General features: G+C 39.8%; 4 protein-coding genes across 4 annotated transcripts in view; 1 reads left to right on the top strand and 3 right to left on the bottom strand.

The window, feature by feature from the left end:
* LOC144634960 (lysosomal cobalamin transporter ABCD4-like) overlaps positions 1 to 5559 on the bottom strand; it is a 45239-nt gene extending 39680 nt beyond the window's left edge. The window contains exons 1-7 of the mRNA XM_078494005.1: positions 5503 to 5559; positions 5286 to 5416; positions 3813 to 3940; positions 3271 to 3410; positions 2569 to 2685; positions 1922 to 2047; positions 277 to 370 (exon numbers count right to left, since the gene is read on the bottom strand). Of these exons, the coding sequence (XP_078350131.1) occupies positions 277 to 370; positions 1922 to 2047; positions 2569 to 2685; positions 3271 to 3410; positions 3813 to 3940; positions 5286 to 5416; positions 5503 to 5522 (756 nt within the window). The 5' untranslated portion in view covers positions 5523 to 5559. The remainder of the gene's footprint in view (positions 1 to 276; positions 371 to 1921; positions 2048 to 2568; positions 2686 to 3270; positions 3411 to 3812; positions 3941 to 5285; positions 5417 to 5502) is intronic.
* Positions 5560 to 5603: 44 nt separating this feature from the next.
* Positions 5604 to 10378, top strand: LOC144635095 (SRA stem-loop-interacting RNA-binding protein, mitochondrial-like). The gene is made up of 4 exons (XM_078494177.1): positions 5604 to 5697; positions 7834 to 7892; positions 8793 to 8900; positions 10127 to 10378. The coding sequence occupies exons 1-4, from the start codon at positions 5637 to 5639 to the stop codon at positions 10196 to 10198; spliced, it is 300 nt and encodes a 99-aa protein (XP_078350303.1). The 5' UTR covers positions 5604 to 5636; the 3' UTR covers positions 10199 to 10378.
* A 590-nt stretch (positions 10379 to 10968) lies between these two features.
* LOC144634987 (carbohydrate sulfotransferase 1-like) lies at positions 10969 to 13201 on the bottom strand. The gene has a single exon (XM_078494040.1). The coding sequence runs from the start codon at positions 12968 to 12970 to the stop codon at positions 11612 to 11614; it is 1359 nt and encodes a 452-aa protein (XP_078350166.1). The 5' UTR covers positions 12971 to 13201; the 3' UTR covers positions 10969 to 11611.
* A 4177-nt stretch (positions 13202 to 17378) lies between these two features.
* Positions 17379 to 26608, bottom strand: LOC144634907 (uncharacterized). The gene is made up of 3 exons (XM_078493950.1): positions 26444 to 26608; positions 23153 to 24013; positions 17379 to 22137 (listed from the first exon to the last, which is right to left on the bottom strand). The coding sequence occupies exons 2-3, from the start codon at positions 23952 to 23954 to the stop codon at positions 18518 to 18520; spliced, it is 4422 nt and encodes a 1473-aa protein (XP_078350076.1). The 5' UTR covers positions 23955 to 24013; positions 26444 to 26608; the 3' UTR covers positions 17379 to 18517.
* Positions 26609 to 27500: the final 892 nt, after the last annotated feature.

The following is a 27500-nucleotide window of genomic DNA, read 5'->3' as shown; positions in this document are numbered from 1 at the left end:
GCTACAGAAACCAGGATAAGCTCCAGCAAGTATATATGGGCCAGTTGGCTTGAGGCTTCCCCCCTTTACTTCCCCATGATATTCACTTGCAAGCAGAAGCTGGTCCAGTTAAAGCTGATGTCCACTTCTGTGAGGTAACCCCGCAATGGGAGTTGACAAGTTTGCTTACAAGAATTATGTGCTACTGATTAGGAGGTAAAGATCTACAGAATTATTCAAGAAAAAGGAAGGTTTTTCCAAATTGAAAATGTTTTTTTTAATTATTAATACATGTACCTGTAATCTTGAATTTGTTTTCTTCATCTCCAAGCTTCCAGATCTGTAAAATGCTATTGATTCTGCATGTGATCTGATCTGCATGTGTTTAAACCTGAAGAAATTAAGACAAAAACTCAACAACTTACATGTAGAAAACTGAATGCACTAACAATACTGTAACAATAAAGCTATGACTATAAAAAGCCAGAGGCCTTCCTAAATAAATAAATGGCATGCAATGCATGCAGTTCTAAGCGATGACATTTCACGAGGGGTTTTACATATTTTTGAGGAAATTTATCAAAAACTTAACGTAAATGTTTAAGTAGCTGACACCTTGTGCGAGATTAAAACTGTTATCCAACTACCGCTTACATTTATTAAATTTAAGTACAGTACAATGTAGTTATCATTTCACAGGCCAAGGATGCAAAGTTAATAATACATAAAATTTCCTTTATAGATTTGCTCTCTTTTTTTTAAGATTTCTGTACTTTGTTGAGCAACAAAGATTGCGTTATATTGTAGCGTGACATTTGATAAACAGCACACAATGCGCACAAGCTTGCTTTAAAGCTGCGAGAAAGGTCAAACGGTTTCTTGCTCACAGCGGCCCTGTATATTATAAGAAATAGAAATTTTTGTCTACTAAATCTAATAGATCCCATCACATAAAATTGTCGGTAGTCTCTTTCATTTATACATTGTTAGTAGTGTTCCATGCTACTTGCATGGGAGTATTTTGCTTTTGTGTTCTATGCGGCGATTTCTTGTTAAGTTATAAACTTGATTTCTGTTTGATCATGCGAAACAGGCTGAAAGACAAAAAGATCCTGCTGGTCGTGCGATGGCATAAGGCGATGAGGTCATCATTTAAAATGTTTTAATTATCTGCTGTTAGTTGATCTATTCTTAATTTCCCATATCAGAGTAAGATTTTTCTGATAATCTTGGGGCGCCAAACATTATGCAATCACAGAGTTTTCTGATTTTGTTGGTGGAAATTAATAAAAGCAAAATAGATGAAGATACATTGGAGATGGGGCAGACATATTATTTCCACATGAATCTTTCTCTCATTATTTTGCTGTTTTCCTATTTTTTCCTTTTTAAAAAAGATATACCCCTTGATCAGTCAAAACCATTTTTATAAATAACACTCAACTAAATGTAGGCAAAACATGTACATTTGACTAAAGTATACTAGTCCCACTTTCCCTTAGATGATAAGAAAGAAGTTAAAAACAAGAGAGGGGAAATGGCCATGTAATCATATCCACTACCTCTTTTTTTGTTACTTGCTCAATGATCCTTTTAGGATCCTGTTAGCACTTAGTCCAACATCTCTCTGCATGCATTGCAGATCTTTTTGACTAACAACTCTCCCTCCACAGTTCACGGAGGCTCAGGTGAAGGGAGTTTAGAGTGGAGGAAACTCACTGAGCAAAGAAGATGAGTACAAGAGAATTGAGAAGATGACGCCGGCCAGGGCTTTATACCGGACCACTCAATCCAGAGTCCAGCACCCTAACCATTAGGCCATTACGCCTCCAGGTCATTCCCACTAAATAGTTTGAGCCTGCATAAATTTCCATGTAACTTGAATTTCCCCTAACTCTCTCAATTGATCCTCTACAGAGAAGAGACGTCAAACACAAATTACCTGAAGTCCCCTTCAAGTTTTTCCTGCTTGACCACCATACCAACAATCGGCGTCATTATCAGCTTATTGATTATTGTCCCAACAATAAAGTAGCCATAGATGATAACTGGGCCAAGATATCCTGAACTAAAACACAGAGAAATATGATTCAATGTAAATCCTTTAATTTATAATTATTAAATAATGTTGATGCTTAACCTGCCATACTTATACACAAACTTAGAACAAACGCCTCTCAACAGATGTCAGAAACAACTGACACCTTGCAAATGACTTATTCATGACATAAACAAAACTGACAAATGGACCTCAAAAGGGATGACTTAATAGGCTAGTTTCGAATTACGTTCTACTGATTCTAAACAAAGGATGGAAGTCGAGGTTGAGGGGAATAAAACAAAAGAAAATTCAAATTATTCCTTTGTTTGTGATCAGTGAAGCGTAATTCGAAACTAGCATATTGAATAAAAATTGACAGACCAAAACTGACCAATCACTGTTCACAAACTTTACACATGTCTTACAACCAAAAACATCACGGCTAAACTGACCAATCAGGCTCAAAACATCATTGACTGACAATAACTTTTCACTTCACGTACATGAAAGAAAAAAAATATTTTAAGGATTATAATTAGTAACACTACCTTTGATAACACTGGTATGTGTAATAAGCGATGGTGAAGGGAGAAATGATAAAAACAATCAGTGATTTCCTAAAAGTGTCGCAAAATTTGTCCACATCTTGTGTTATCCTCTGATCACTGTAAGTGAAAGATATCAAATTTCACAAATTTTGAAAAGAAACTTATAAACAAAAATAATTATTGTATTATTATAATTAAAATAAAGTTCTATAAATCTGAGTAAGCTTTGTTTAAGTCCTTCACAGTCCAAGGACCTGATCAGAGGCCTGACTGATATCTGTTTATGGCCCCTCCCTACTGAGCTCCATTATTTTGGTTTCTTTGGCTTGAAACACCTACATATTGGTAATGGTAATGGTACTTCTATAGCACATTTCCCGAAGCTCAATGCGCTTCACAAATACAGCACGGGACGAGATTGGACATCAGCATATTACAGGCACCTTTGGCAGCCGCTATCTGTCCATGTATGTGATCTCGTCCCACCACCCAACCCATGGATACATGGGTTGGGTGTATGGGGCTTATAATAACTGGAATGGGGCTTATAATAACTGGAATTTTCAGAGGGGTGGAATGTCCATGCTAAATTATTTTGAGGTCCAGAAAATAAAGTTAATGCAACCTCCTGTTGCAGAGTACATGTACATCGTACTAAGTACAAAAGGCCACTATGCTCCCCCCTTGTCTTGCTGTACTCACATGTTATCAAGTTTATCCTCAAGGACATTCATCTTGTAGTAAGCAGTATGCTTAAAATAGCCTGTGTGAAGCCGTCTGTCTAGCAAACCTCGCCACATGACATAGAGAATTCTGGAGTCATATTTTACTGCACTGTCTGCCTGACATTTGGATAACAACAATATTATTTGGTTAGATCACTTTCATTGTACAGGAAAATGTACCCAGGGGGGTACTCGGGATTTCAAGTGACGGGGATGGTCAAAGGATTTCTTTGAGATTGAAATTTTCAATTCCAGGATTTTTTGGAGGTAGGAGAATTTGTCAAGTATTTTTTTATTTAAGTAGGGATGTTTTGGGGTTAACAATCCGAAGATTCGTGGTAGTGCCTTGGCTGCGTAGTTCTGTGAATAAAGTACAAACAAACATCCTCCAAGGTCAACCCCAGGGAGAAACTTTGTGCATGAATGCATAGCCCTTAGTGCCCAAATCCCTAAGTGTTCAGCCTTCTTGCAAGCCACATTTAATTTTAAATAGTTTTAAGGTTTCTGTTAGCAGCTTACCAATGCAGTACCAAGAATAAGAAGAGATGAAGTAATTAAGACACTCCTGAAGTCTGCTCTATCTTTGGCTAGAAGCACTTCATAAAATCTGCTTGGAATCAATCCAGTGTTATAGACCAGCATTTGCTCTGTAGATCGAAATATTAGGATGTTACATAACCTGTTAGTTGAAAACCACTGGGTATTCACGTGCCTTTTAACCACCTTGGCTGTCTGCTTCGGACACGCAGTAGCCTAATGGTTAGTGCGGATCGAGCCGAGCAGTCCGAGTTCGAGGCCTGGTGTTCTTGGGCAAGACACTTTACTCTCATAGTGCCTCTCTCCGCCCAGGTGTATAAATGGGCACTGGAGAACTAATGCTGGGGGGTAACCCTGCAATGGACTAGCATCCCATCCGGGGGGGGGGGGGGGAGTAGAAATACTCCTAGCCACTTCATGCTACAGAAACTGCAATAGGCTCCAGTCTGTATGGGCCACAGGGCTCAAAGCAGACTTAACCTTAACCTTCAATCTACCACCTAACTAATAGTTAACTTAAAAATGTGAGAATTGGTGGGGGGAGTGGGTATTTTTAGAATTTTACTAGAGTCAGGGCAGGACTTTTGGAGAATGTATAGTCTTAGCAAAATCAGCATAACCCCTCCTCCCCTGCCTCCCCCCCCCCAAAAAAAAAAAACGTACACACGCACACACAAATGATGCCAAGGGGGTGCAAGGTTTGTAGTCTGCAACCAGGGTGGTAAGGGGCTATGTGTGACACATGACATGTATGCAAAAACAGCTTTAATAAATCTCATCATTATTTATGAATTGCCAATCCCGTATGGCAGGTGTTTTTGAGGACTGTGATTCCAGTTGAAAACATCTATGAAAGCCGAAAATGAATTATGTACCTGCAAATCAACTTATATTGTGTTGTTCCAGAAAATATCCATAACCCTCCCAAGGAAAGGTTTTTTGATTTTGTTCCCCCCTCCCCTCTGGAAATTCCAGTTAAGCCCCACAATAGGCCATTTCCGAGTTACCCTTTGCCTCTGTTTCAAAACGAGTCTATGTGCGAAACCATTCAAATGAAAATGAGTTTGATTTGCATGAAAATGGACCTGTAGGTGAAACTCATTTTCATATAAATAGTTTCGCACGTAGACTGGTTTTGAAACAGAGGCAAAGGGTAACGCGGAAATGGCTTATTCCCTGAAATTTAGGCAAAATACACAAATTATGAAGTCAAAGATTAATCTTATGTGGACGAAGTATCAATCCCTTGCCTCGATTTATGTATTATTGGGTCCAACTCCACCCCCCTCCCCCCACCCCCACCCCCTTCCCCACGGGGTGTGCTTTAAGTTAACCTATTAACTTATTAAGTTGAATGCAAGCAGGCCTCCTTTAAGAAGGCAGCCAAATTAAGACGCAGCGCAGTTTAAACTATATATAGCAATTGCATTTTATTTTTTTACTTCAATAGCGTACCTGCCAAAGAGAGACCCATTAAAAGCACAAGGAGTAGAAAGCTTGTGGACAGCCAGCCCGGGAACATGACCTTGCAACATCGCCAAAATCTTTTCACAAATAAGCGGTCCAACTTGTATTTACTCGGAGGGCTGAAACGAAATAAAGAAACTTTATGATATATCAATATCTGCAAAAAAATCGATTCATCGCTACCAATTAAAGAAAAGCCTCGTACCTTCCGACTACTGCCGCCATTTTTGGGCTCAAATTTCGGCTCAAACCGGGCAAAATTCACCTGGAGCCAGCAGTCTCTCCCATGGTAACTAGTTCCCATTCTCTTCTTAACCTCACTTGCTTCCGATATTCAAGATGGCGTCAAGTCGTGCTAATCAACTTTTCGTTGCAAAACTTCCTTGGACAGTTTGTCGAGGTACGTAATGGTCACTTACTGATAGTCCTTGTCGTAGAACATACAATGTGTTGGTTGATGATTAAAATTGTAACTAATTTCATTAGAAAGCTAATCAATCTTAGAAATAGACGGTTTGCACGTGCTGTATGTTTCATCACGATCGCTACCTACTCGGGAGTTGACAAGCGAAAACCGTAAAATTATTTGAGTTGAAACCTAAAGCTATACAATTTTGCGTTTCAGTTTTTATTCCTGTAGACAAATAAGTATATCACTGCTTTACTGTACTTTATACCAGCAGTTTGTACATGTAGCATGTTATACTAGTGTAGTCACAGTTTAATACCTAGAACTTTATCTACTTAGCTCTTATTAAAATCGATGAAAACAGACCAGGGCACCGCTAGATCTCTTTAGGCCAATTGAACCCAATTTTTTTTCAGATGAGAAATCCCTTCAAACACAAGCCCAAAGATTTTAAAACACAAAATTTCTTTCAATAATAAGCTCTCTATAGCCCCTGGTTGAACAGTGATCTGAGGAAATTGCAGTTGTTTCGCCTACATGTACATGTAGTTTTAAGACCTGCCTAAACTAGGAGACATTGTTACATTAACATTTTTGGGAAGGAAAATGTTTCCCAGTTTAGCCATAGAGGAAACATGTTGCAAAAACAACTTTTGTCTCTTAGATGCATGAAAATGTTTTTGCCTTAGAACAAAAATTTCTTTGCTTCCTGAACACAAAGTTTGCTTCTGAGTATCCCATATGATGTTCAATATTCCGGAATCTCTTTTCAAATATCCCGTATCCCATTAATTTCCCCCCAAATAACCCGTATCCCTCAGGGTGAGACGAAAATAGAAAAGTCAGCTTGCCCTTCAGGCAAGCCATTATCTTATCTTACTAGCCCGAAGTTCTGAGAAGCTAGCCCAAAAGTAATTTGCATAATTAATTATATGCAAATTTAAAATTGTTCTTCATTTGGAGACAATAAATACATAAACATTCAAAAAGAAAAAGAAAATAATCTTACCACAAGAATTAAAACAAACACATTATTACGATTTTGTGGCAACTAACTTTGTAGCTTAATGTAGATCCTTCAGGATCCTTCATATTTGTAATCCTACATTTCAAGAGACACAATTCATATGCATACATGACGTACCCAATGCCTGCAATGCATTTCGGGGCGTTTTCAAAAATGGTCAGCCAGTTGCAAGTTTTACGAGGTGATGGAGTACTTTACGGCAAAGCAATACCATGGATTGGGACACTATGACTTCTTTTCTTATTTTGAACGTTTTAGAAGCAAAGATCTTCCAATATAATTTTCTGGAAGGACACAATTTTACAGAAAATGGCTGTTACTCATCTTATACAGAGGAATATAGTTGCCATGTTCAAGTTGGCGACTATAAAACCAGGAGTTTTAGTTGCCAAGGATGTCGTGAGTCACATTTTCGAGCCCCAAATTTTTCCCTCTAATTTGTCTGGTGCACATTATTTTTATTTCTGAAGGTTGTCATTTAAAAACAATGTTTCTTGCCCGTGTGTTGCTTGCCCGTCGGGCAACTTGTGATCAGAATGCGCTAGCCCGACGGATAATTCTACTAGCCCCGGGCTATCGGACAGCACTTTTGTCGCGCCCTGTCCCTATAGTTTTAACCTAAATATCCTGCATCCTAATAATTAAAAGCCCTAATCTGACCTCCAGCATGGAAGCAATGTTGACTAGTTTATCCACATGCACGACACTTTGTTCCCGTAACATTGTTTTTTTCGTTTAGTGACCCAGGCAGCAGAAACATTAAATTTTTCCTTGGACCTTCCTCCTAATTTAGCCCTGTAGGAAACATGACAAGGAACAATGTTTCTGCAACAGTGTGTCCTAGTTTAGCAAAACCTTTGGTTTGTGTTATCTGCTGAAGATGGATAACACGAACCAAGGCCTTGATTCAATTCAGAAATTTCATTCACCAAGACATTTTCATTCATCTCTCCAAAAACATCAGGCACAAACACCTTTTGTCTAAGGCCAGACAGGAAAATAGTTTTGACAGCCATTTTTGGATGCAGGTTAAAAAAAATCCCTTTTTTTGATCCCATAACATTTTAATGAATTTATTTGTATTTTTTTCATTTTGACAGACACCCTGAGGGAGCACTTTCAGCAGTTTGGGAAAGTTGTATTTTCAAGAGTTGTATTTGTGAGTATTAAATATATTTTCATGTTAAGAAATAATACTTTTACACTGGTTCAAAAAGTATCTACTAATTTAAATGATAAAAAATACCTATTTATCCCAACGTTTTATTTCAGTCTTAGGGTATTCGAGTATTATAAGCCATTTAGAATGTGTCAACTGAAGAGTTTCCCAGAAATTCTTTTAACATCATCTGCCGACTGGTATTCCTAGTCTCTTTACTTCTATTGTTTATTATACTTGCATCTTGTGATTTATTCTGTACAAATCATTGCTTTGTTAGTCTTAATTGACTTGCCACAGGGCTGTGTTGCTCCTATAGCCATTTTACAGCAATGTGCTTAGTGGTCAGCCAAGGCCTTTGAGCAGATTTAAGGCTAGAGTTAACTTTGTTGTGATAAAAACTTTGCTTCTTTTCAAATAGAAATTATTTTGTTATCTTGATAACTACTTGCTTAACTCTGTCATCACCATTTTTGTACCCTGAGCCGCTTGTTCCTTTAGTTGGCAGAGCCTGTGCATGAGAAACAAGTGGCTTTGGGGACTCAAGATTTGATTGACTGGATTTTAATAAAGGGACTTTCAAATCTAGCCAATCAAATCAACCATTTTAAACTCGTTTAACAATGGGATTTTAATAGGGTTCATTTGACTGACTTATCCTTTTGTTTAAATCCAGCCAATCAAATGATGTGTCCCCAAAGCCAGTTGTTTCTTGTGCACATGCTCGGCTGACTGAGAGGGACCAGCAGCTCAAACCTCATTTACAAACAGAGGCTTGGTTACATTTCACAGAATTGAAAAATGGTCTATTATCCTGTCATTCTTTTCTTTGTTATTGCATAACATACTTTTGTACAATATGAGGAGCAGCGACATGTAACTATACTATTGTATCTATAGGATTATCACAATGGAAGATCTAAAAGATACGGATTTGTTGAATTTGAATCCCTTGAAAGCCAAAAGAAGGCACTTGCTGAGACAAATCACACCATTGATGGATCAAGGGTAAGAGTAAAACTTAATGGTTGTATACATGTACAGTAGTGTACTTATTTGTATAATGTAGGTTAGACCCCGCTAGGGGTTTAGTTTGCGGCTTCTAGAAACTCATATTAAATATAACTGTAGCATGCTTGAAATATCTAAAGTAGCCCCAGGGTTCTCTATCTAGGGCTATTTGAAGGGTTAAAGAGCTCCCCCCCCCCCACCCTACAAAAATATTGTTATCATTACAGTATATATATATACCCCTATATATATTATATATATATATATATATATTAAGCAACTATAAAATACCAAATACCAAAACGTTTTCCAAAAAAAGGGTACAATTTTGCGAGGTTTACCCAAATCTTGGGTAAACCTCACAAACTAAATCCTTTACCCAAATCCTGGCAATTTTTGTTCCTTTCGATTTCCCTACCAGATCATTTTTTGGGTGAATGGGTAACATTTGGGAAATTCAACTTTTATCGGATCTTTTGGAAACTTTTACAAGTCTCGTCTTTCTTTTTTTAAACTAGACCAGTCCCATGTGAATGCCTGCTCTTCTTCCCACCCTTTTTGGGGAAAGTTTTAAATGACATCCCAAAAACGGCTGCGAAGGAGGCTAGTAAACACCTAGACTGAAGCGTTTTGGGGACGACTGCACAATTTTGGCTTGTACATTTAGCCAATTGAATCTGGACCTGTGTTCATTTCATGGGGCGTGAATTTTCTGTGAAAAGAAAGAGTTATATAGCAAGCCCTAGTTCATGTTTTGCTTAACTTTCATCACACGACTACAAGTAGAGTTGATCAGTATAACAATGGTTTGGTTGAAAGAAAGAAACTTTTGATATATTTTGTGAATAAAAGTCAAGTTAAAGTTTGCGTCGAGCCAAGTGGTCCATCATGGCGTAGCTCATCCCGGTTTCTGTAGCATAAAGTGACTAGGAGTATTTCTACCCCGCTGGTACCCATTTGTACTTCTGGGTTCGAACTTGGGTGGAAAGAGGCACTATGAGAGTTTTTTTTAAAAAAAAAAAAAAAAAAAAACAACCAAAAAACTCTATTTTAAAATAGTGTTTTGCCCAAGAACACAACACAGTGACCCCGGCCAGTGCTCGAACCTGGACCGCTCGATCAAAGTCCAGCGCGCTAACCATCAGGCCACTGTGTCTACAATATTTTGTGAATGAAAGACCAAAATTGAAACAAGTTAAGTTTCATGTTTTGTTCTTTTCAAGGTTTTTGTTCAAGCCAAGGATGAACCAGGCAGACAGGGCGATAAAGAAGATAAAAATTTCACCGAAGTGTGACATTTTTACTTCATCTGGACACGTGTAATAACGGAAAATGTTTGTCCCAAGAGTTTATCTTAACTGGTCAAAAGTCTGTGACAAGGAGAGTTTAAAGCGTGGACTGATTTAATAATGCTATGTACATGTATAAAATCACTTTGGATCGCATTGCATAAAATTTGTGTATTTAACAGACTACCCTGCGGATACAAAGATGCTTTGATTTTTTTAGTGAACATTTGTTGGTGCGATAAACTGTATCCAACTCCCCCCAGTAAAGTCTGCATAGCGAGGATTTGATGGAAATTGGTTAAGTTGAAACTAACAATGAAACTAGTTTTATACACAGTAAGAATTGGCAAAATACAGGGGTTAGGATAATTATGCAGTTCAAGAGTTCCTCGTTCTTTGCAGCTTACACAAAGTCTGTTTCAAAGAGCATATCGCACCGAAATGTAAGCTATACAGTATTGGACTAACTGCCTTTTTTTAAGAAAATAAAATCTAGGTTCTGCAGTTAGAACAATATTTTCATAACTCCTATCTGCCTTAGAAAACTTGCAGTTGAATCCCATTTCTCGAACCATCGTTTTTTCGAAACTCCCGATAACTCGAATAAAAAGTTGTTTCCTTCCCCATTGACACTGGGCTGCATTTCTAGAACAATTTTCGTTTCCCTTGGAGGTTCGAAAAAGCCGGTCCCACTGTATTTTGTTATTAGGGAAGTAGTCATAACAAGTGTTCTAGACGAGGACCACCTTGTGTAGGGGTAGGGGGGGGGGGGGGCTCTGCAAGATACCACCTGTCTGATTAGCCAAATGGACAAAATTTATTGGCTTAAAATTTGAGTTAAGATTTCATATTAGGTGTGCATGAAGCTTGCCTTGCTAGAAAAATGGCACAAGGAGCTTAGTTTCCACTCCTGATAGAGTGGGGGCTATACAAACAAGACACCATCTTTTAAGAAGAGACCACCTGTCTGTTTGCAGAGTGGTGGGTCCTGCCTGAGTACAATAGTTTTGACCATTTCCCTTAGGCTTCTCATTCTTTTCCAGCATGAATAATGTTTATTGACTTTTCCTTGGATTTTTGTGGCAGTTTTGGTTGTTTCCTTAAATGTAAACAATTATAAATAGAGTAGTTTTCAATTGAGTGTCGTAAAACCCAAAGCAAGGTATTTACTCTGGCCAATCGCAAAGGACACGGACAATGCCGTGAATCAATCAAAACTCGAAGCAAATACATGTAGCCGGCATGAAGCGCAGGAAAACGTGCGCGAGCGAATCACAATTTGTTTTGGTTTTACTTCTGATTGGCTGAGAAAGTGGCGCAAGTCTTTTTAAGCCAATCACTAAGCATAGTAATGCAAAACCAAAGCAAACGAGAATTACTTTCGACACTCAAGTGAAAACGGCTCTGTAGGGTGATAAGCTAATCTGTCAGTGGAAAAGACACCATTCTCAATTCGTCTTCGTCTTCAACGATCTTGTAGCCGAGTAAATTCATGACTTCGTAGCATTCTGTTTCAATCAAGCGTACGATTGAGTAAGGCACCTGTGTGCGCCATTTCTGCACAGAATCAGTCAAATTTTGCGCGCTGTACGAAAGCTGGCGATAAATGGAGTTCGTAAGAGAAGGAGAAACAAATCCTTCGTGCAGAGTGCGGTCAATCCACAGACGAACACTCTGCGCAATGCTAATGCCTACAAACTGGTATAACTGTTCGGCGATCTGGTGCGGATTCGTCGCCAAGTCTTCGTATCTTAGCAACGTGTAACGACCTCGCAGCCACGCCGGTGCGCTGACCGCGTACTTGATGTTACGTAACATATCGCGGCATAACGATTGCGCGTGATCACGCACCGAGTTTAACGTCCAGTTCTCGTGCGAATTGTGCAGAACGCGCGTGTTTAAAACTGCGCGTGGGTCTCGCACTAGATGAACAACTTTGAGGGAGTAGTCCGCCGGTCCCTCGTTGTCCATGAGATACGAAAGTTTATGAATTGATTTGACGCGAATTGTTTTGACGACCGTGTGTTTGTGTAACCGGCATATCGCCGAGGCAGACTGCGGTCTCAATGGCGTGCATTTACGAATGCTATAATGTGGCGTGTTGTAGTTCTCTGGGCATAAAGGAGGCGAAGAGAGGGCCCGGCTAGATAGGCGATGCCGTAGAGAGCTGTACTGGTATGATAAGAAATCCGTGTAATACGAAAGCTCCATAAAGTTACAATGGAAGATGCCATTTAGCAAATGGGTGACCATCGTGTCATAAACACTCTCGGGGCGATTGTCTCTATAATAATCCAAGGATTGTAAAGGTTCGTAAAGATAAAAAACTTGGGAGTGTTGATTAAGAAGTTCCCCCAGAAAAGAACTCCCAGAGGCCGAATCCGAGAAGATGAGGATATTCTGTCGCATTTTACTGCCATATTTACTTGCTAACGAATCAAGTTCCATAAATTTGTTCAAACGCTCGTACATTTCAAGCTTTTTTCGTAGTAAGGTGATTTCGTTGTGCAATTCGGAACAGTTTTTCTGTTTCGTTATATTCGTTTCCGAATTATTAGCGTCCCTGGCGAAATCTTTGTCTCTACATCCATCAGAAATAAGCGTTTTTAACTCGTCCACGTTCGTCGAGCTTTGAAGTTGCCGGTTTCGCAGACACATCGTTTCCAAATTATCGTTTCTTGTGAAAATAAAAATCGCGCACGTGACGAAAAACACAATCAGCCAGAAGGGAGGGGGAACTACTCTTCTTGGCAAAATATTTTGAAGAGAACGAAACATTCTCTTAAAATCCCGCAATATGATTTCCAATGCAACATTTCAGTCTATTCATACCGTCGAGTCGTGGTTATTACTTCTATTGAAATCCTCTTTACTTGGGTAGTGGCTAAACTCATGGTAAATCTTTAACACGGAGGTTCCGCTTTTAACCAAAAGTAGCTGCCCGTCTAGAATCCATATTTCGTCTTCTTGACGACGAACATGAAAACCAGCAAACTCCTTAGATATCCATGTCACAATCTACACACAACAAAAAAATGTTAGGTAGAAACACAAAAAAGACACCCGCATTCGCTAGTCAACCTTGTACTTCCACCAGCCACTTTTTACGTCTTTTATTTATCCATATATGGGATGGGTAAATAATTAATATGACCCTGCTTTGTGGAGCTCTCTTAGAAGCAGTGAAGCGGCGAACATTTTAAAGAACTATTGATTTCCGAACACAGCAAAACTCGGTCCAATATCATCTTTTGTTTTACTCTGAAGGAGCAATGTTCTTTAAACAAAATGTTTCATTTTTGTTGTGACTAGTACTGATAGAAAATGTTTTGAAGGAGAAATAAAAATATTTTTAACCCCTTGATTAGTCTATTTGTCGGTACCTGTATTTTAGAGCAATTTTTCTCACAATTTTGTTAGCACAACGTCACCGGGTTAGCTTGCGAAGCTTTTATGTTGATGACAGCTCAGCTAATTTGTGATCCTGAGTAATATGTTTGTGCCCGCCGCGACTGAATCAACAATTACCTCCTCATTCTCTAATTGAATTTCAATTTTTTGGTCTGGATCGCCGCTTTTCGGAAAACAAACATTTCCATAAGCAAAAACAATCTATTAACCCGGCCTTTTAAAGAAAGCAAGTAACTATTCGTTACAAGTGATAATACATGTCTAATCTTGGCTACTTTTGGGTTGGTCTCTTTAGATGCAGATTAAAATGCTATTTTCTAGAAATTTCCTATAAACATTTAACGACGAGTTAAGAATTTGAAGAATCGAAGATTGAAGTAAAGAAACTCACTCAGTTACAGCGCATACTCGACTCCAGATCTATCGCGCTACGTGATTCCGATGACTTGCTCCAAGTCGCTCGTTTAATTCAGAAGAGACCGCTGAGTACGGAGGGCGCGCGCCGGCTTCGAGGGAAGCCTCTAGATTTATTGCACTCTATAACTACCGTTATTATTCCACTATTGCACCATTTTACCATATTAGGGCAAAATAACGCGCAAAATATACCACGTTATTAACCGGGCACCGGTTCATAAATTCGGTAGCTCATTGTACAATTTACACCTCATTCTCCCTGTTGTTTCGTTAAAGTGTATATGACACAGTTTTTTTAATTTGCCTGATCGAATTTACGTGGAATGCTGATGGGAACATCGAAAAAAGAAACTCGAAATATCTTTTTTTACCGCGTTTTCGCGCTCTAAAATCGTGAAATTTAACTTCCGGTTGGGTTCAAAACCGCGCACATTGGGGAGCTGGGTCTATTCTGCTTTTGACGTCATGCCCGGTCTAGACCCAGCTCCCCACTGTGCGCCGTGACGTCAAACAAGAATGCGATCAGTGATACACTCAATAACCAAACAAACCGAACATAGAATTAAATTAAAGCTGCGACGGCATAGATTTAAAATCGCTAAAATCACAACAACACGTGCGCTACTTCTAAATTCGTTTTGAGCCTAATACGTCAAGATTAAAAACCGCCTTTTCATTTTACTTACCTGTATATTTGCTGATATTATATATGATAGCTTAATTTTCACACGCTGTTTCCATCGGCTTTTCTAAAAAAAACTATTATTACACTAGTATCCCTCTAGACTTCAGATCATTTATAAACTTCCAAGCCTTTAGCTTTTTTTTCGGTTTTCCGGCAACCAAGCCGCAATCTTCCATTGAAATTCCCTATTCAGTTTGTTTGGTTATTGAGTGTATCACTTGTTTGACGTCACGGCGCCCAGTGGGGAGCTGGGTCTAGACCGGCCATGACGTCAAAAGCAAAATAGACCCAGCTCCCCACTGTGCGCGGTTTTGGACCCAACCGGAAGTGAAAATATTGCGTTTTTAGGTCGAAAACGCGGTGAAAAAAACGAGATTTCGAATTTCTTTTTTCGATGTTCGCATTAGCATACCACGTAGATTTGATCAGGGAAATAAAAAAAAACATCTGTCATATACACTTTAATGAGGGTGTTGTTTTTTGCGTATATTTTGAAGGAAAACGAGAGACGTCATGTGATGTTGTGAAGAATTAGCAGGAACGCTAGAAATGAGTTTGATGGCAGGGGAGGAAGCAGGTGATTGCAATGTTTTCGGGACGAAAAGATTGAAAAACTTGTTCAAAAAACGCCATTTTAAATAATAGCGGACATATTTGACCGGTGGAGACTAGAGGAATCGTGGACTCTGGGGACGAGAATGGCGAGTTAGGGAGAAGTCGCAGAAATGTCCGTTTGGAATCCAAATGAACCGAAAAGGAATATTGCAAGGATGACAGGAAGAATTTCTTGTGAGAAGAGGTATACTCTTACGCTACACATTTAGCGTGCTTTCTAGAAATAATCCTGTTAGAGCTAAGATAGGTAACGGGTATCCTTTCTTTTCACGCAAATAGGCCTCAGACAATCTTTGACAAAAGCAGTTGACACATTGCTTTCGTTTGCTGTCTTTATGACAAATTTACCACTAGTTTTTAAATTTATGACTGTCTGCGCTAAAATAAAATAGTAGCAAAGGGCTCCTAGAAACAAACTACAACATTGATAGGAGGAAGGAGGGTTGGAAAAGCGGGGCAGAAGGATGAAGTTGGTGAAAATAACAATAAAATAGGGCCTAAATTGATAATCTGTCAACACTTTTGTCAATGATTGAAGTGGACGCCTGGGCAGAAGAACCCATGGCCATTGTTAGCAAACATTTGCCCAACCAATGCACAGCACACAAAAGGCCTATTTGAAGAACTCGATATAAGTTAAAATCAACGTGACGTTTCTGATCTAGTGAGAATAAACGCTCGAGTACCATCCAAACTTTACAAAAATTATGTGAAAAATCGAATAAAGGACTCAGAAGATAAGGAACTGATTACGATAAGGTCGATTGACCAGATCTATCGCTAATATGTAGCGTCGAGGTGTCCAACAAATAAATTACAGAACCCCGGGGAAGGGGGAACTCTCGAATGAAATGAGATCGGATGCTCGTTGGAAAATTTGAATTGTAACCCTAAAAGAGACCAATCTCGGCGTGGCTCAAACTTTTTTTTACCACTAAAAGATTATAAGATACAATGTCTCTTACAGTCTCATGCCTGATCAATTCAGACCACCAACACATTATGAGGGCGTTATATTTCTTCACGTGCAACCCTAAACGAAACATAGGGCGTTCTGTTCTGAACACCCTAAGTGAGACCAAAATCGGTTATCCCCCCCCCCCCCCCCCGCCCCCCGAGCCGACGAACCCTCCTGTCCCTGTCATATGGGAGTATCCTCCTCCAGGGTGGGGAGGGTATTGAGTATTGAACTAATATCTAATGGTCAAGTAGATGGTCAAAGCAACTCGTCACCTGGACAACTTTCAAAGGCTGTCCGCAGCAAATTCAGTCAACTTATAAGGGAAAAATGCGCACTAAAATATACAAAGTCCTTCACAAATGAACTAGATTACATTTTCATCAACGTGTAACAAGTGTTCACAATCTAGCCGCTGCACCAAACGTACTCTTCTATCAGATATATAATGAAGAGTAATGTTTAACATTGTTTTTCTCTAAAGTTAGTGTCGATCATCGCAAGTTTAAATGAAAGCGGTTGACTCAGTCCAGGAACTGATTGAACAAGCGGGACTGTGCAATAATTAGCATGAGGGGGAGGGGGTTGTAAAACGAGAAGGGGGGAGGGCAGAATGTAACGTAATACACCGATAGAAAGGGGGATGGGTAATGCATAAATTAATCAATGGAAAGAAGGGGGCGATATTTAATTTTTAATCGAAATCACACGATTATTTTCTTGTTGTGTAAAATTAAATGCATAAAACAGAGGGCAATGCAGGTGATTATGTCAGACTTCAAATTATTTTAATTTTCATATCATTCCTGTCGGTTTCTGCCTTCTTGTCCAGCTGGTTTGTATCAAAACTCCTGAATCGCTATCTCAGCTGCACCAAGGAAGCAGCTGCGCGTTAACAAGTCTCTCAGTCAAGCTTTATCGGTTAGCGAAGTAAAAATGGAAAGTGTTTCCACTGAATTGTAACATTAAGGGGGGGGGGGGGGGAAAAAAAAAAAAAAAAAAAAAAAAAAAAAAAAATTCCCCCCCCCCCCAAAAATAATGGTCCGTCCCTAATGTTTTGGGCCACCATGCAGTTCAGAGTAAGAGTAAAAGTAGGAGTAAGTAAGAAACTTTATTCAACCAGGGTAGCCCAATCAGCACCGAGGCTGGTATCGAGACACTAAAAATATATACAAAAACTCTTAAAAACATTCATAGCTAAAAGCATGTAATTCCAAAAAATCAAAATCTTATCATAAGATGTTTTTTATAACCAAGGTTAGTCGGTCCGTATGGGAGAATCTTGACCGAGGTCGAGAGTACAAACCAAACGCAGTGAGGTCTGTACTCACGACCTCGGTTAAATCTAGCGATCACAGCTAACTGCTTGATATTTTAAATCAATGATCAATCGATGGAAATTGTTAACAAAAGATTTGCGATCGATTTTAATTGACTTCGACTCATTGTCGATTTACATCGATCACGCGAAATCTTACTTTGAATACGGCAGCCATTATCAGCGCTACTTAATAGAGGAAGTTCATTTTTTTTTATGGAAGAGGGGGCCGGTGGGGTTTGGTAGATAGATAGATAGTCCCAGATATATAGCTGTACGCGCGCGCGCTTCTTTTTAATTCCGTTAACTTCGAAATTTATCTAGCGTATTGCTTTTCAACGCAATGTAACGTATGATTTGTAACAGGCACGTTTTAAATCACTGTAAACTTTCATAATCGTCACACTGACGATGACGGATGTACCGTCGAAACATGTTTGTGAAAATTAAAAAAGTCGTATTATTTTTGAAAATTTCTACAATTTTGCTGCTGTCTCGACCATTTGTCCCAGATATATATAATGAACCAGGAGCCCATAATAATGGGCTCCTGAATGAACCCTCTTCATTAGAAATTTTTACCCGACTGTCAGTTCAGTAGTGTTCGCAACGAAATAGTTTGTGACGTCGAGGTGATGCTGTTTGGCACATAAGAGAGTGGCGTGGTCGGCGCATATTTCCCCAGGAAAATGCAGATTTTTAGAACCTCATCAACACTATTCTGGACATTCTGGTAGAATATTTTTTCCATATTGTAGATGTCGTCATTACATCATCTTATGGTAATTAGCATTTTGAAAGACCACCTCTCAGACACAACATTTTTGCAGCCTGCTCTTCTATGAAGCCATCTTTTTTGCACGTCCTCCCGTCACTTAATCCCACAGCCTCATTACGTACTTCATAAAAAAGAACAGTCCCTTACCTAAGGGTAAAATTATGCGCAACCTCTTTACAAAACTGAAGAGCATCTTTTGTGATGCGAAGTGAACGATGACAGGCAGTTGTGTTTGGGTGTTCTTCTCCAAACATTCGCCGCCTGATATCAAGCGCACGCTGTTTGGACCGTATAGCTGAGGCAAACTCGCCCTGCGCATGTTGGGTGACGCCGAGTGAATAGTAACTATCGGCTGTGCTTGAGTGTTCTTCTCCAAACAGTGTATGCCTGATGTCAAGCGCACGCTGTTTGGACCGTATAGCTGAAGCAAAGTCGCCCTGCGCATGTTGGGTGACGCCGAGTGAATAGTAACTATCGGCTGTGCTTGAGTGTTCTTCTCCAAACAGTGTACGCCTAATGTCAAGCGCACGCTGTGTGGACTGAATGGCTGAGGCAAAGTCGCCCTGCGCATGTTGGGTGACGCCGAGTGAATAGTAACTATCGGCTGTGCTTGAGTGTTCTTCTCCAAACAGTGTATGCCTGATGTCAAGCGCACGCTGTTTGGACCGTATAGATGAGGCAAAGTCGCCCTGCGCATGTTGGGTGACGCCGAGTGAATAGTAACTATCGACTGTGCTTGAGTGTTCTTCTCCAAACAGTGTACGCCTGATGTCAAGCGCACGCTGTGTGGACTGAATGGCTGAGGCAAAGTCGCCCTGCTCATGTTGGCTCACCCCGAGTGAATAGTAAGTATCAGCCGTGCTTGAGTGTTCTTCTCCAAAAAGTTTCCGTATGACATCAAGTGCACGCTCGAAAGACTGAATAGCTAAAGTAAATTCGCCTTGTGCATGTTGTGTAACCCCAAGTGAAAAGTAACTTTCAGCTGTGCTTGAGTACTCGTCTCCAAACAATTTTCGTATGATATCAAGCCGACGCTGCTTAGAATGAAGAGCTGAGGCAAACTCTCCCTGCGCATGTTGTGTGACCCCGAGAGAATAGTAACTGTCAGCTGTGCTTGAGTGTTCCTCTCCAAACAGTTTCCGCCTGATGTCAAGCGCACGCTGTGTGGACTGAATGGCTGAGGCAAAGTCGCCTTGTTCATGTTGTATGTCCCCAAGAGAATGGTAACTGTCAGCGGTGCTTGAGTGTTCTTCCCCAAGGAGTTTTCCCCTGATGTCAAGCGCGCGCTGTATAGACTGAATTGCTGAGGTAAAGTTGCCTTGTTCATATTGTGTGACCCCGATTAATTGGAAACTGTCAGCTGTACTTGAGTGTTCTTCTCCAAACAGTTTACGCCTGATGTCAAGCGCACGCTGTGTAGACTGAAGAGCAGAAGTAAAGTCGCCTTGTGCATGTTGTCTGACCCCGAGCAAATAGTAACTTTCGGCCGTTTTAGAGTGTTCATGTCCAAAAATTTTCAGTCTGATATCAAGGGCACGCTGTTCAGCCTTGACAGCTTCTGAAAAGTTTTCCATCTTGCATTGAATGTAGGCGTGGTCCGAATAGCTCTTTGCTAGTGCTTCTTGGTGCAGTGCAGGACTGGCTGTAGAGCTTTGCTCGCGATTTAGGCAATTCGCTTCGTCACTCTTGCACTGTTCGATTGCCTTTTTATGGTAGCTGATCCGTGCCGATGACAAATTACTTGCTTCTTCAAGTTTGCTAAACACGTTCTGTACTATTCTATTGACGTTACGCTGGAAATTAAATAACCCAAGTGAACTTTGGAGGAGCGGTTTTTCTATCTCTTTTACAATTTCTAGCACAGCGTTGCTTACAGATTGCTTGGTATCAGTTTCGGGTAACTGTTTTGTTGCTTCGCTCACAAGGCAAAGAACTTCTAATGTTAGTGGAGAATTAACTAAGTTGTCTGGGTTTCTTTGGATCATTTCTTTTCCTACAATTTCCTTTCCCGTGTTTCCTACTGCAGGAATGATAAGTAGTTGTGTGTCTCCCGCTCTTTTGCATTCCTGGAGTGCCTTGTTGTAGAACAATGACATTCGTGATGTGTTCTGTTTAAAGCGATAATAAGTGGCAAGGATCTGAAGCGTAATAATTCTTAGAATCCTCTGCTCGTGGTTACCATTCATTAAGGACAAAGCTTCTTCTAAGCATTGAACTCCGTCCTCTGTTTTCCCGGTAACGAGTTGATAGATGCCGCTATAACACAAGTGTTTCCCTTTATCATCAACCGACATAGAAGAACAGAACGCCTCGTTGTTCTTCGCTTCAGAGATCAGTTGCATCGTTCTTCCTTGAGCACCCAAAGGGACTTCAGTTAAAGCCAAGGAAATAAGTAACTGTCTGTAGAACACATTTTCCCCATCTTTCTTGGCTGCTGCAATTGCCGAATCGTAAATTTTGTCAATGTTTTCTCCCTCGCACCAAAATAGGCTGTCCAGGAATAGTTCTGCTTTAATCAAAGAACGAAAAACAGCTTCAGATGTCTTGGAATCTAAACAACCCTCTATTAGACTTTCAAGATAACTCTGCCTATCTTCATAGAATTCAATAAACGCCGACATTGAATTTCCCGTTAAGAACTGCTCATTTAGCTTTTCGAATCGGGAGACGTAAAATGTACGCAAGCGAGATTTAGCGTTAAGAACAGTTTCTTTCATTTCATGTTGTCCCCTTTCTCTTGCAAACGATAGAAGTAGCGGATGCATTACGAATAAACCAGACTTGGAACTTGAATCGAGAAGAGATTTCCTCCGAAGGCTGTGCAATATCTTCTTTGCCACGGGAATTTGTGATATACCCAGAACAGCTGTAGCAACCGTTTGGTCGAAACTCTCTGGTAGAACAATTAAGGCGACGAGAGCTTCTTTCTCTTGCAGAGAGAGTCTCTGAAAAGAGGAATCAAATAGGAGTTTCAGTCTCAGATTGCTTGGATAATCTGGATTGTCCAACATATCGACAATATTGTTACTTTCTAAAGACTCCATAAGGTCATCTAGAACTTGACTAGGTTGAACATCCTCTTCAGAAATGGAGGAACACAATAACTTCATGGCCAAAGGTACATTCCCGCAGATTTGCGTAATTCGTATGCAGTCTGAAGGAGTGGCATTTGGGAGTAATTCATTAACAAGGCTTTGAGAAGAGGATTCATCTAATGGCCGTATTCTAACTGCATGGTGGCCTTGGAATTGTACATTCATAAATTCAAGGGATTCTCTTGTGGTAATAACGAATGTCACCTTCTCGGTTTGTTGGAGTACTTCTTCAAGAAAATGTGTGAAATCCTCCTTTACTTTTAGCACTCCACTTTCAAATAACTCATCAGCATTATCAAGAATCAACACAAACCGATCTGAATTTTCGCTCAAAAGTTGGAAAAGTTCATCGTCAAGCGAAAGACGCTCATGTTGTGGATCATTTTTGCTAGGTCGTCTGAAAAGGCTAAGAAGCTTTGATGTCAGATCAGCTTTAGACTGAACTCCTCGTAAGGAGAGGAAGTAGACGGGCAATCCCTCAGAATGGAGATGGTATCCTACTGCAGTTGCTACAGACGTTTTTCCAAAACCTGGTGAGCCCCAGATCGATACGATTCGGGTAGATTCAGATATCACGTGGCCGGTGATCTCTTCACATTCTCTCTGGCGGCCAGTGAAGTGTGGAATCATTCGAGGAAGACATGTTCTTGGCAGCGATGGCTTTGTATCTTTAAATTTTGAAAATAAAAATAAAAACAATAGTCGTGGAAATTATGTTTCCTTATCAAAATCTTTTACCTGTTGTTTTTACTTTTGTACCGATGTGTACAAAAGATCTGGAATCGAAGACTTACTTATATATAAAAATAGTTAATATACATCTCTTACAGGGATTGTGCCACGTATTTCAGCCAAATTTAGTCACAGGAAATGACCATCAAATTCGGTGAAATATTAAAATAACCTCTTAAAACAGTGAAGTAACATTTCAATAGCACAGCAAATACAAAAGAAGGTACGGATGGCTAAAAGCGACGAAGATTGAAACGGATTGAGATATGGGTTTTTTGAAATATTGTTGGGCTGAACAGTTTTTGTGGTTATACGTCAGTAACCGTCTTTACCGTCGGGTCTGCAGGCCACCAGTTAACATGAATCAAAGGTTCATGGAACTTTAAGAAAAAATTATTGTGTTTTCCATACAAAGAGCTGCTAACAGTAAACAGGCTTACTGGAGTGCATTGAAGGTCAATCGAAAATGAAGGCCCGCGAAATGTATTTTTAACGTTTTTTGACATATTTTCAATGTTTGTAACGTATTTTCTGTCCAAATCGCGAAAGAAAAAACACCGGTAAATACTGTGTCGTCAAAATTGCGAAATTTAGCACCTGCGAAGTTAAGTACCAATAAGGTACTCTCCAATAAACCTAAAGATACAACTCCTCTCTCATCATTTTCGTTCTTATTTACTATAGACAGTAAAGTAAGTCTCGTTTGCTTAAAACTTTAAATTAAAACGCCAGGAAGACATTCTTGATTGCAACGGAGCTATGGTTTTGTCATTTAGATCCATAGAATAAATTTCTTTGCAAACTTTAATAAGTCACTGAGTATTTGGCAAAACGTAATTAAATAAACTCTGTCGTGACACAGTCACTTTAAATGAAGTTAAAATCTTGTGTTGCAAATAAAGTATAACTTTCAGAAACTAGTAGCATACGGTATATAATTACGGTATATACCTGGCTCTTCTTGTGCCTGCGCTTCCTTCAAATCATTGATCTTTTGCTCCAACATCACGGCGATGTCTTCTTTACTAGCAGTGTCTTCCACTTTTCCCATTATTGCAGTTGACAGTGCTCTTAACCCGTCGATATCTGAACTCACGCCCTCGAGGAACTTGATATATGCCCGGGTCTCTTCTTTAATACCTTGCTCCAGTTTGCGAACTTCTTTTGTGGGAAAGTCCGACTCAGTCAAACCACCAATGGCATCAATAGGGTCTGTCTTGACTCCAAGAGCTTTGAATGCATCTTTAGCGTGTTGCATGTGTTTGTCAAATGTTGGTTTGTCAATCTCAGAACTGGATGAGTGGCAAAGCGAATTTCTCAACAGTCGAAGTTGATCAATCGCAAGTGCAAATGTTTCGGCCTTGTTTCCACCCGAGCTCACCACAGAAACATGGAACCTTCCAAGAGGTAATTTATGGGACTTCACGTACAGATCACTGAGTGTCATGTGATGACCTTTGCTGTCAGGCAAAGCGAAGGACCGTGCGTAAATAGTGGCTTGGAACAAGGCAGTACAATCCCATTCATCATAAGAAAGGTGTGTGGGAACTTTGGTTTTCCCACCCTCAGTAGCAAGAAACAAATTTCTCACCACAATGGAGTCGTCCCAGGGTTGGAAGCCAGGGAGATGTCCAAAGTTATTGTCCCACATGGATCTGAAAGTTTGACGTAAGGCTTTGGGAAATTCATTGAGTGCAATGGAAGCAAACTTGAAATAGTTCAACTGCTCGTCCTGAAACGGCTGCAGAGCCATCTTTCTTTATCAGCAATTGTCAGCAATCATCTCTGGACCTCCTGGACAACCTGAGAAAACTAAGACAAGATACCCCGAATGTTGCCTTAGATCGATTTATTGACAAGGAAATATTGCTAAAAAGGAATATACTTAGCCTGGACTTTGATTTACTGATAAACAATGTAAAAAAGTAAGGCTTTGGGCCTGTTTTGATCCCGGGGGGGGGGGGGGGGGGGTCTCCCTTGGATAGGGTTGGCCGCCAAGTCTCCCCCTATCTGGATAAGAAGCAAAATGACCCTTTAGACCAACGAAAAAACACCCTATTCAGGGAGGAGAAGCATTCGGACGACCCATCGGCTACCGCGCACGACAGACACCTTTATAAATCGCTTTACTATCCTACGATTCAGTGAAACTTTTTTTTTTGTTTAGCTGGGCGTTTATAGCTATAAAATTAGGAACCCTATCTAGGATACACGGAACACATTGCCAAAAGGAGCAAAATCCATTTAAGGCCGAGAACTCAAAACCATACCCTATCGGGCGGCACATACCTATATAGGCCACATAGGGAGACCCCCCCCGGGGGGGGGTTGATATTAGACAAAATGAAATCCGCAGAACTGCAACGAGAAAACAATCTGCATGGCATCGCGTTGCTTTATAAGAATTAGAATGGGAAACTTTTAAGTTAGCTTACATCGATGACAGACCACTTTCGTTACTTGGTAGCTACTACAACGTGTGGAGTAAAAAAAAAAAAAAAAAAAATTTAAAAAAAAGAGGGGGGAAAAAAAAAAAAAAAAAAAAAAAAAAAAAAAAAAAAAAAAAAAAAGAGAGAAAAAAAAAACGGGGACGAAAAAAAAAAAAAAGGAGACCCGGGACCAATCAAACCGGCGCCTAACACTCGGCCACACTGCCTCCTGAGTACAGTCAACAAACACAAATGGTCAACTCTCTCCAAGACGGACACCTTCGGGACCGGCCGCAGCTGTCCGTCTTAGAGAGGTGTCCGCTCTGTAGAGAGTTGAGGTAACATGACACCAGTAATTCTGAAATAATAAAGCTAAACCTTTGCACAATGCAACAAACCTTTGCTAACTGCAACAAGACTAAAATAATAAAAGGACCGTATTTGCTTTTTAAAGCAAAAAATCGAGAGCTCCTACAAACTGTAATACTGTAAGTAGAGAACGACCTCTTTGGTGTTCATTTACGTGGTTAGAAAGCTTGGTATACACGTATCCTTAGACTGACTAACTTTGCGAAGTTTGGAGGTATTTTCACTAATGAAACATGATATAAAAAAAAAACACTTCTCTAGTGTCTGTTAATGATTTTAAAGTGTCCGTTGTCCGTCTTAGAGAGGTGTCCGTCTTATAGGGAGTTTGGTTACAGTAAAATGACTGATAAACGGCAGGGACCATCACCAGGTGTCTGTCTTATGGAGGTGTCCGTTAAGAGAGAATTGACTGTATGCCAAAAAATTGTCACAAGAAATGACAAATTGCTGAATATTTTTCTTTTGCGGTTGAATTTGCACGCATCTCTTGTCCATTCTCACAAACCCAACGAATCAAAATTTATATTTTATAACGGTTTGTGATGTACGCCGAAGCATTTTTGGCACATAATGTGTGTTGAAAACGTCCAGCGTGGAGGTTTGTTTGTTAGAGTTCCGACAGTCCCTAGATACGCTTACAGATTGAACTGAAATGAAGTGTTTCAAGAGGTAACAAGCTGAAAGTGCAATTACAAAGATGATTTCGGACCCTAATAAACTTTAAGCCGGTAAATTGCCTATTCAGATTAATGCATGCAGCTCTTTTAAGCCGGCAAGGTCATAAAATTAACAACACAGACCACATTTATGTGTCTTTGAACCAGCTAATAAGCTTGATACAAACCAAGATTGTCATTCCCACAACATTCATTGCTTGAGTTGTTACACTGCATTTTAATTAATTACGTGAAACTGAAAGTGCTTTCGTATGCGATAACTTACTTCTCGTTCAATAAAATGAAATCTCGAGCTTTCCTTTTCATATTGGTAAATTTTATTTGTCCTTATATCTTTTGCTAGCTTCAGTGTAAATTTGAGTTCTGCTTCTCTAAAGTAATAGCCGCAATGCTGAAATGGCCCTAAGCTGGGAATAAGCATCCCTGCGTATCCGCATACCGATCATAAAAAATATCTGGCTGTTTGTAGATTGTGAGCTTAGTTCGTTTTCAAGGTAATTCCACCAAACTTAACTTAACAAAGTAAATTGCAATACAATAACTGGAAAGAACTCAGTAATGTACACAAAGAATGAAAAAAGGTTTAAGACTACTACCCGAAAAGAACGCCGTGCCAGCAGTGAAAACAACCTGTATTATTAGTAGTGATATTGATTGATCAGCCGTTTAAGTTAGTCGAATCTCTTAAATTTGTAAGAAATAAAACGAAAAAGTGAATGGTTTTACTTATTATAGATTTAATACATAAACTGTGTGTTTTAAAATACCTTGATGGGCTCCAGGCGAACGAAAACTTTTGATACAATGGCCGATAAAAGACATAAAATGGAAGACAAACAAATGACAAACCACAACACTTACACGTGAACGCAATATCAGGGAAAGTTAGATTATGCGTCGGCGTACGTTCCAAGAAACGGTTGACAAACGATGGAACAAAATGATGCGTGACACCTTCAGGCATTCTGCATAAGACTTAGAAAAGCACTTGTTATACCCACGTACTAGTAGCTCAGCCGGGAGTTCGAGCGGCCGCGTGAATGATCACGCGCGTACGCCCTAACAGCTTAGCTCTTGAAATAATAAATATATGAAATCATATATTTGAACTGCGGACGATGAATAAATGAAGAGAAGACCCTCGCAGTTATGAACATAACTTAAGCAGTTGTGAAAATAAACCTGAAAAAAAAATCAGGCTTGCTTGCAGCGCTCTAACCAATTGAGCTAACAAGCCAACTGAGAGCTGGTCATTAAATTGGTTCGTAATATACCCGGGAAAGATGAAGATGGAATAATAAATATATGAAATCATATATTTGAACTGCGGACGAAGAATAAATGGAGAGAAGATCCTCGCAGTTTTGAACACAGTTAGCTCTTGTTTAGTAACATGAAATAGTCACAAACTAAACTTTATCGAATACCAATGTTCTGGCTTGCAATTTTTTTCTAACAAGTTTTACTGAGAGAGCATAAATAGATGCATTTTTATAATAAAACTTGAGAGAAAGAGTAATTAAAATGAGGCCAAAAATGGCAATTGAAAGTGGTTAACTGGAAGTAAGTGCTGGTCAGATTTAGTACTCTAAATGTTTGGGTGAGGGTGCGCAATCGGAACAGTACTCTGAAACTTGATTACCCTATACCAGAACGTCTTCGGCTGAATTTTGCAATCCCATCCTAGACTATGATTTAGCCTATCCCAGAATCTTCCAACATTCGATTCCAGTACCTAGACTAAATTCTTCACATCACTGATCAGTTTCCCGGTACATGTTGCCCTATCTGGCAGAAAACTCTCGAATTTCTAACCCTTACCTA

Source organism: Oculina patagonica, chromosome 13, assembly GCF_052425735.1.
Source record: "Oculina patagonica isolate OP01 chromosome 13, crgOcupat, whole genome shotgun sequence".
Taxonomy (NCBI): Eukaryota; Metazoa; Cnidaria; class Anthozoa; order Scleractinia; family Oculinidae; genus Oculina; species Oculina patagonica.
Note: the sequence above shows the minus strand (reverse complement) of the source record. Positions and strands in the feature narration are given on the sequence as shown.

Bases quoted from the DNA above. Each gene is read 5' to 3' on its own strand.
- LOC144635095 (XM_078494177.1), top strand. From the start codon at position 5,637: ATGGCGTCAAGTCGTGCTAATCAACTTTTCGTTGCAAAACTTCCTTGG. The intron at 5,698-7,833 runs GTACGTAATGGT...TCATTTTGACAG, and splicing joins TCCTTGGACAGTTTGTCGAG to ACACCCTGAGGGAGCACTTT. The intron at 8,901-10,126 runs GTAAGAGTAAAA...GTTCTTTTCAAG, and splicing joins ACACCATTGATGGATCAAGG to GTTTTTGTTCAAGCCAAGGA.
- LOC144634987 (XM_078494040.1), bottom strand. From the start codon at position 12,970: ATGTTTCGTTCTCTTCAAAATATTTTGCCAAGAAGAGTAGTTCCCCCT.
- LOC144634907 (XM_078493950.1), bottom strand. From the start codon at position 23,954: ATGGCTCTGCAGCCGTTTCAGGACGAGCAGTTGAACTATTTCAAGTTT. The intron at 22,138-23,152 runs GTATATACCGTA...CAAAATTTAAAG, and splicing joins GCAGGCACAAGAAGAGCCAG to ATACAAAGCCATCGCTGCCA.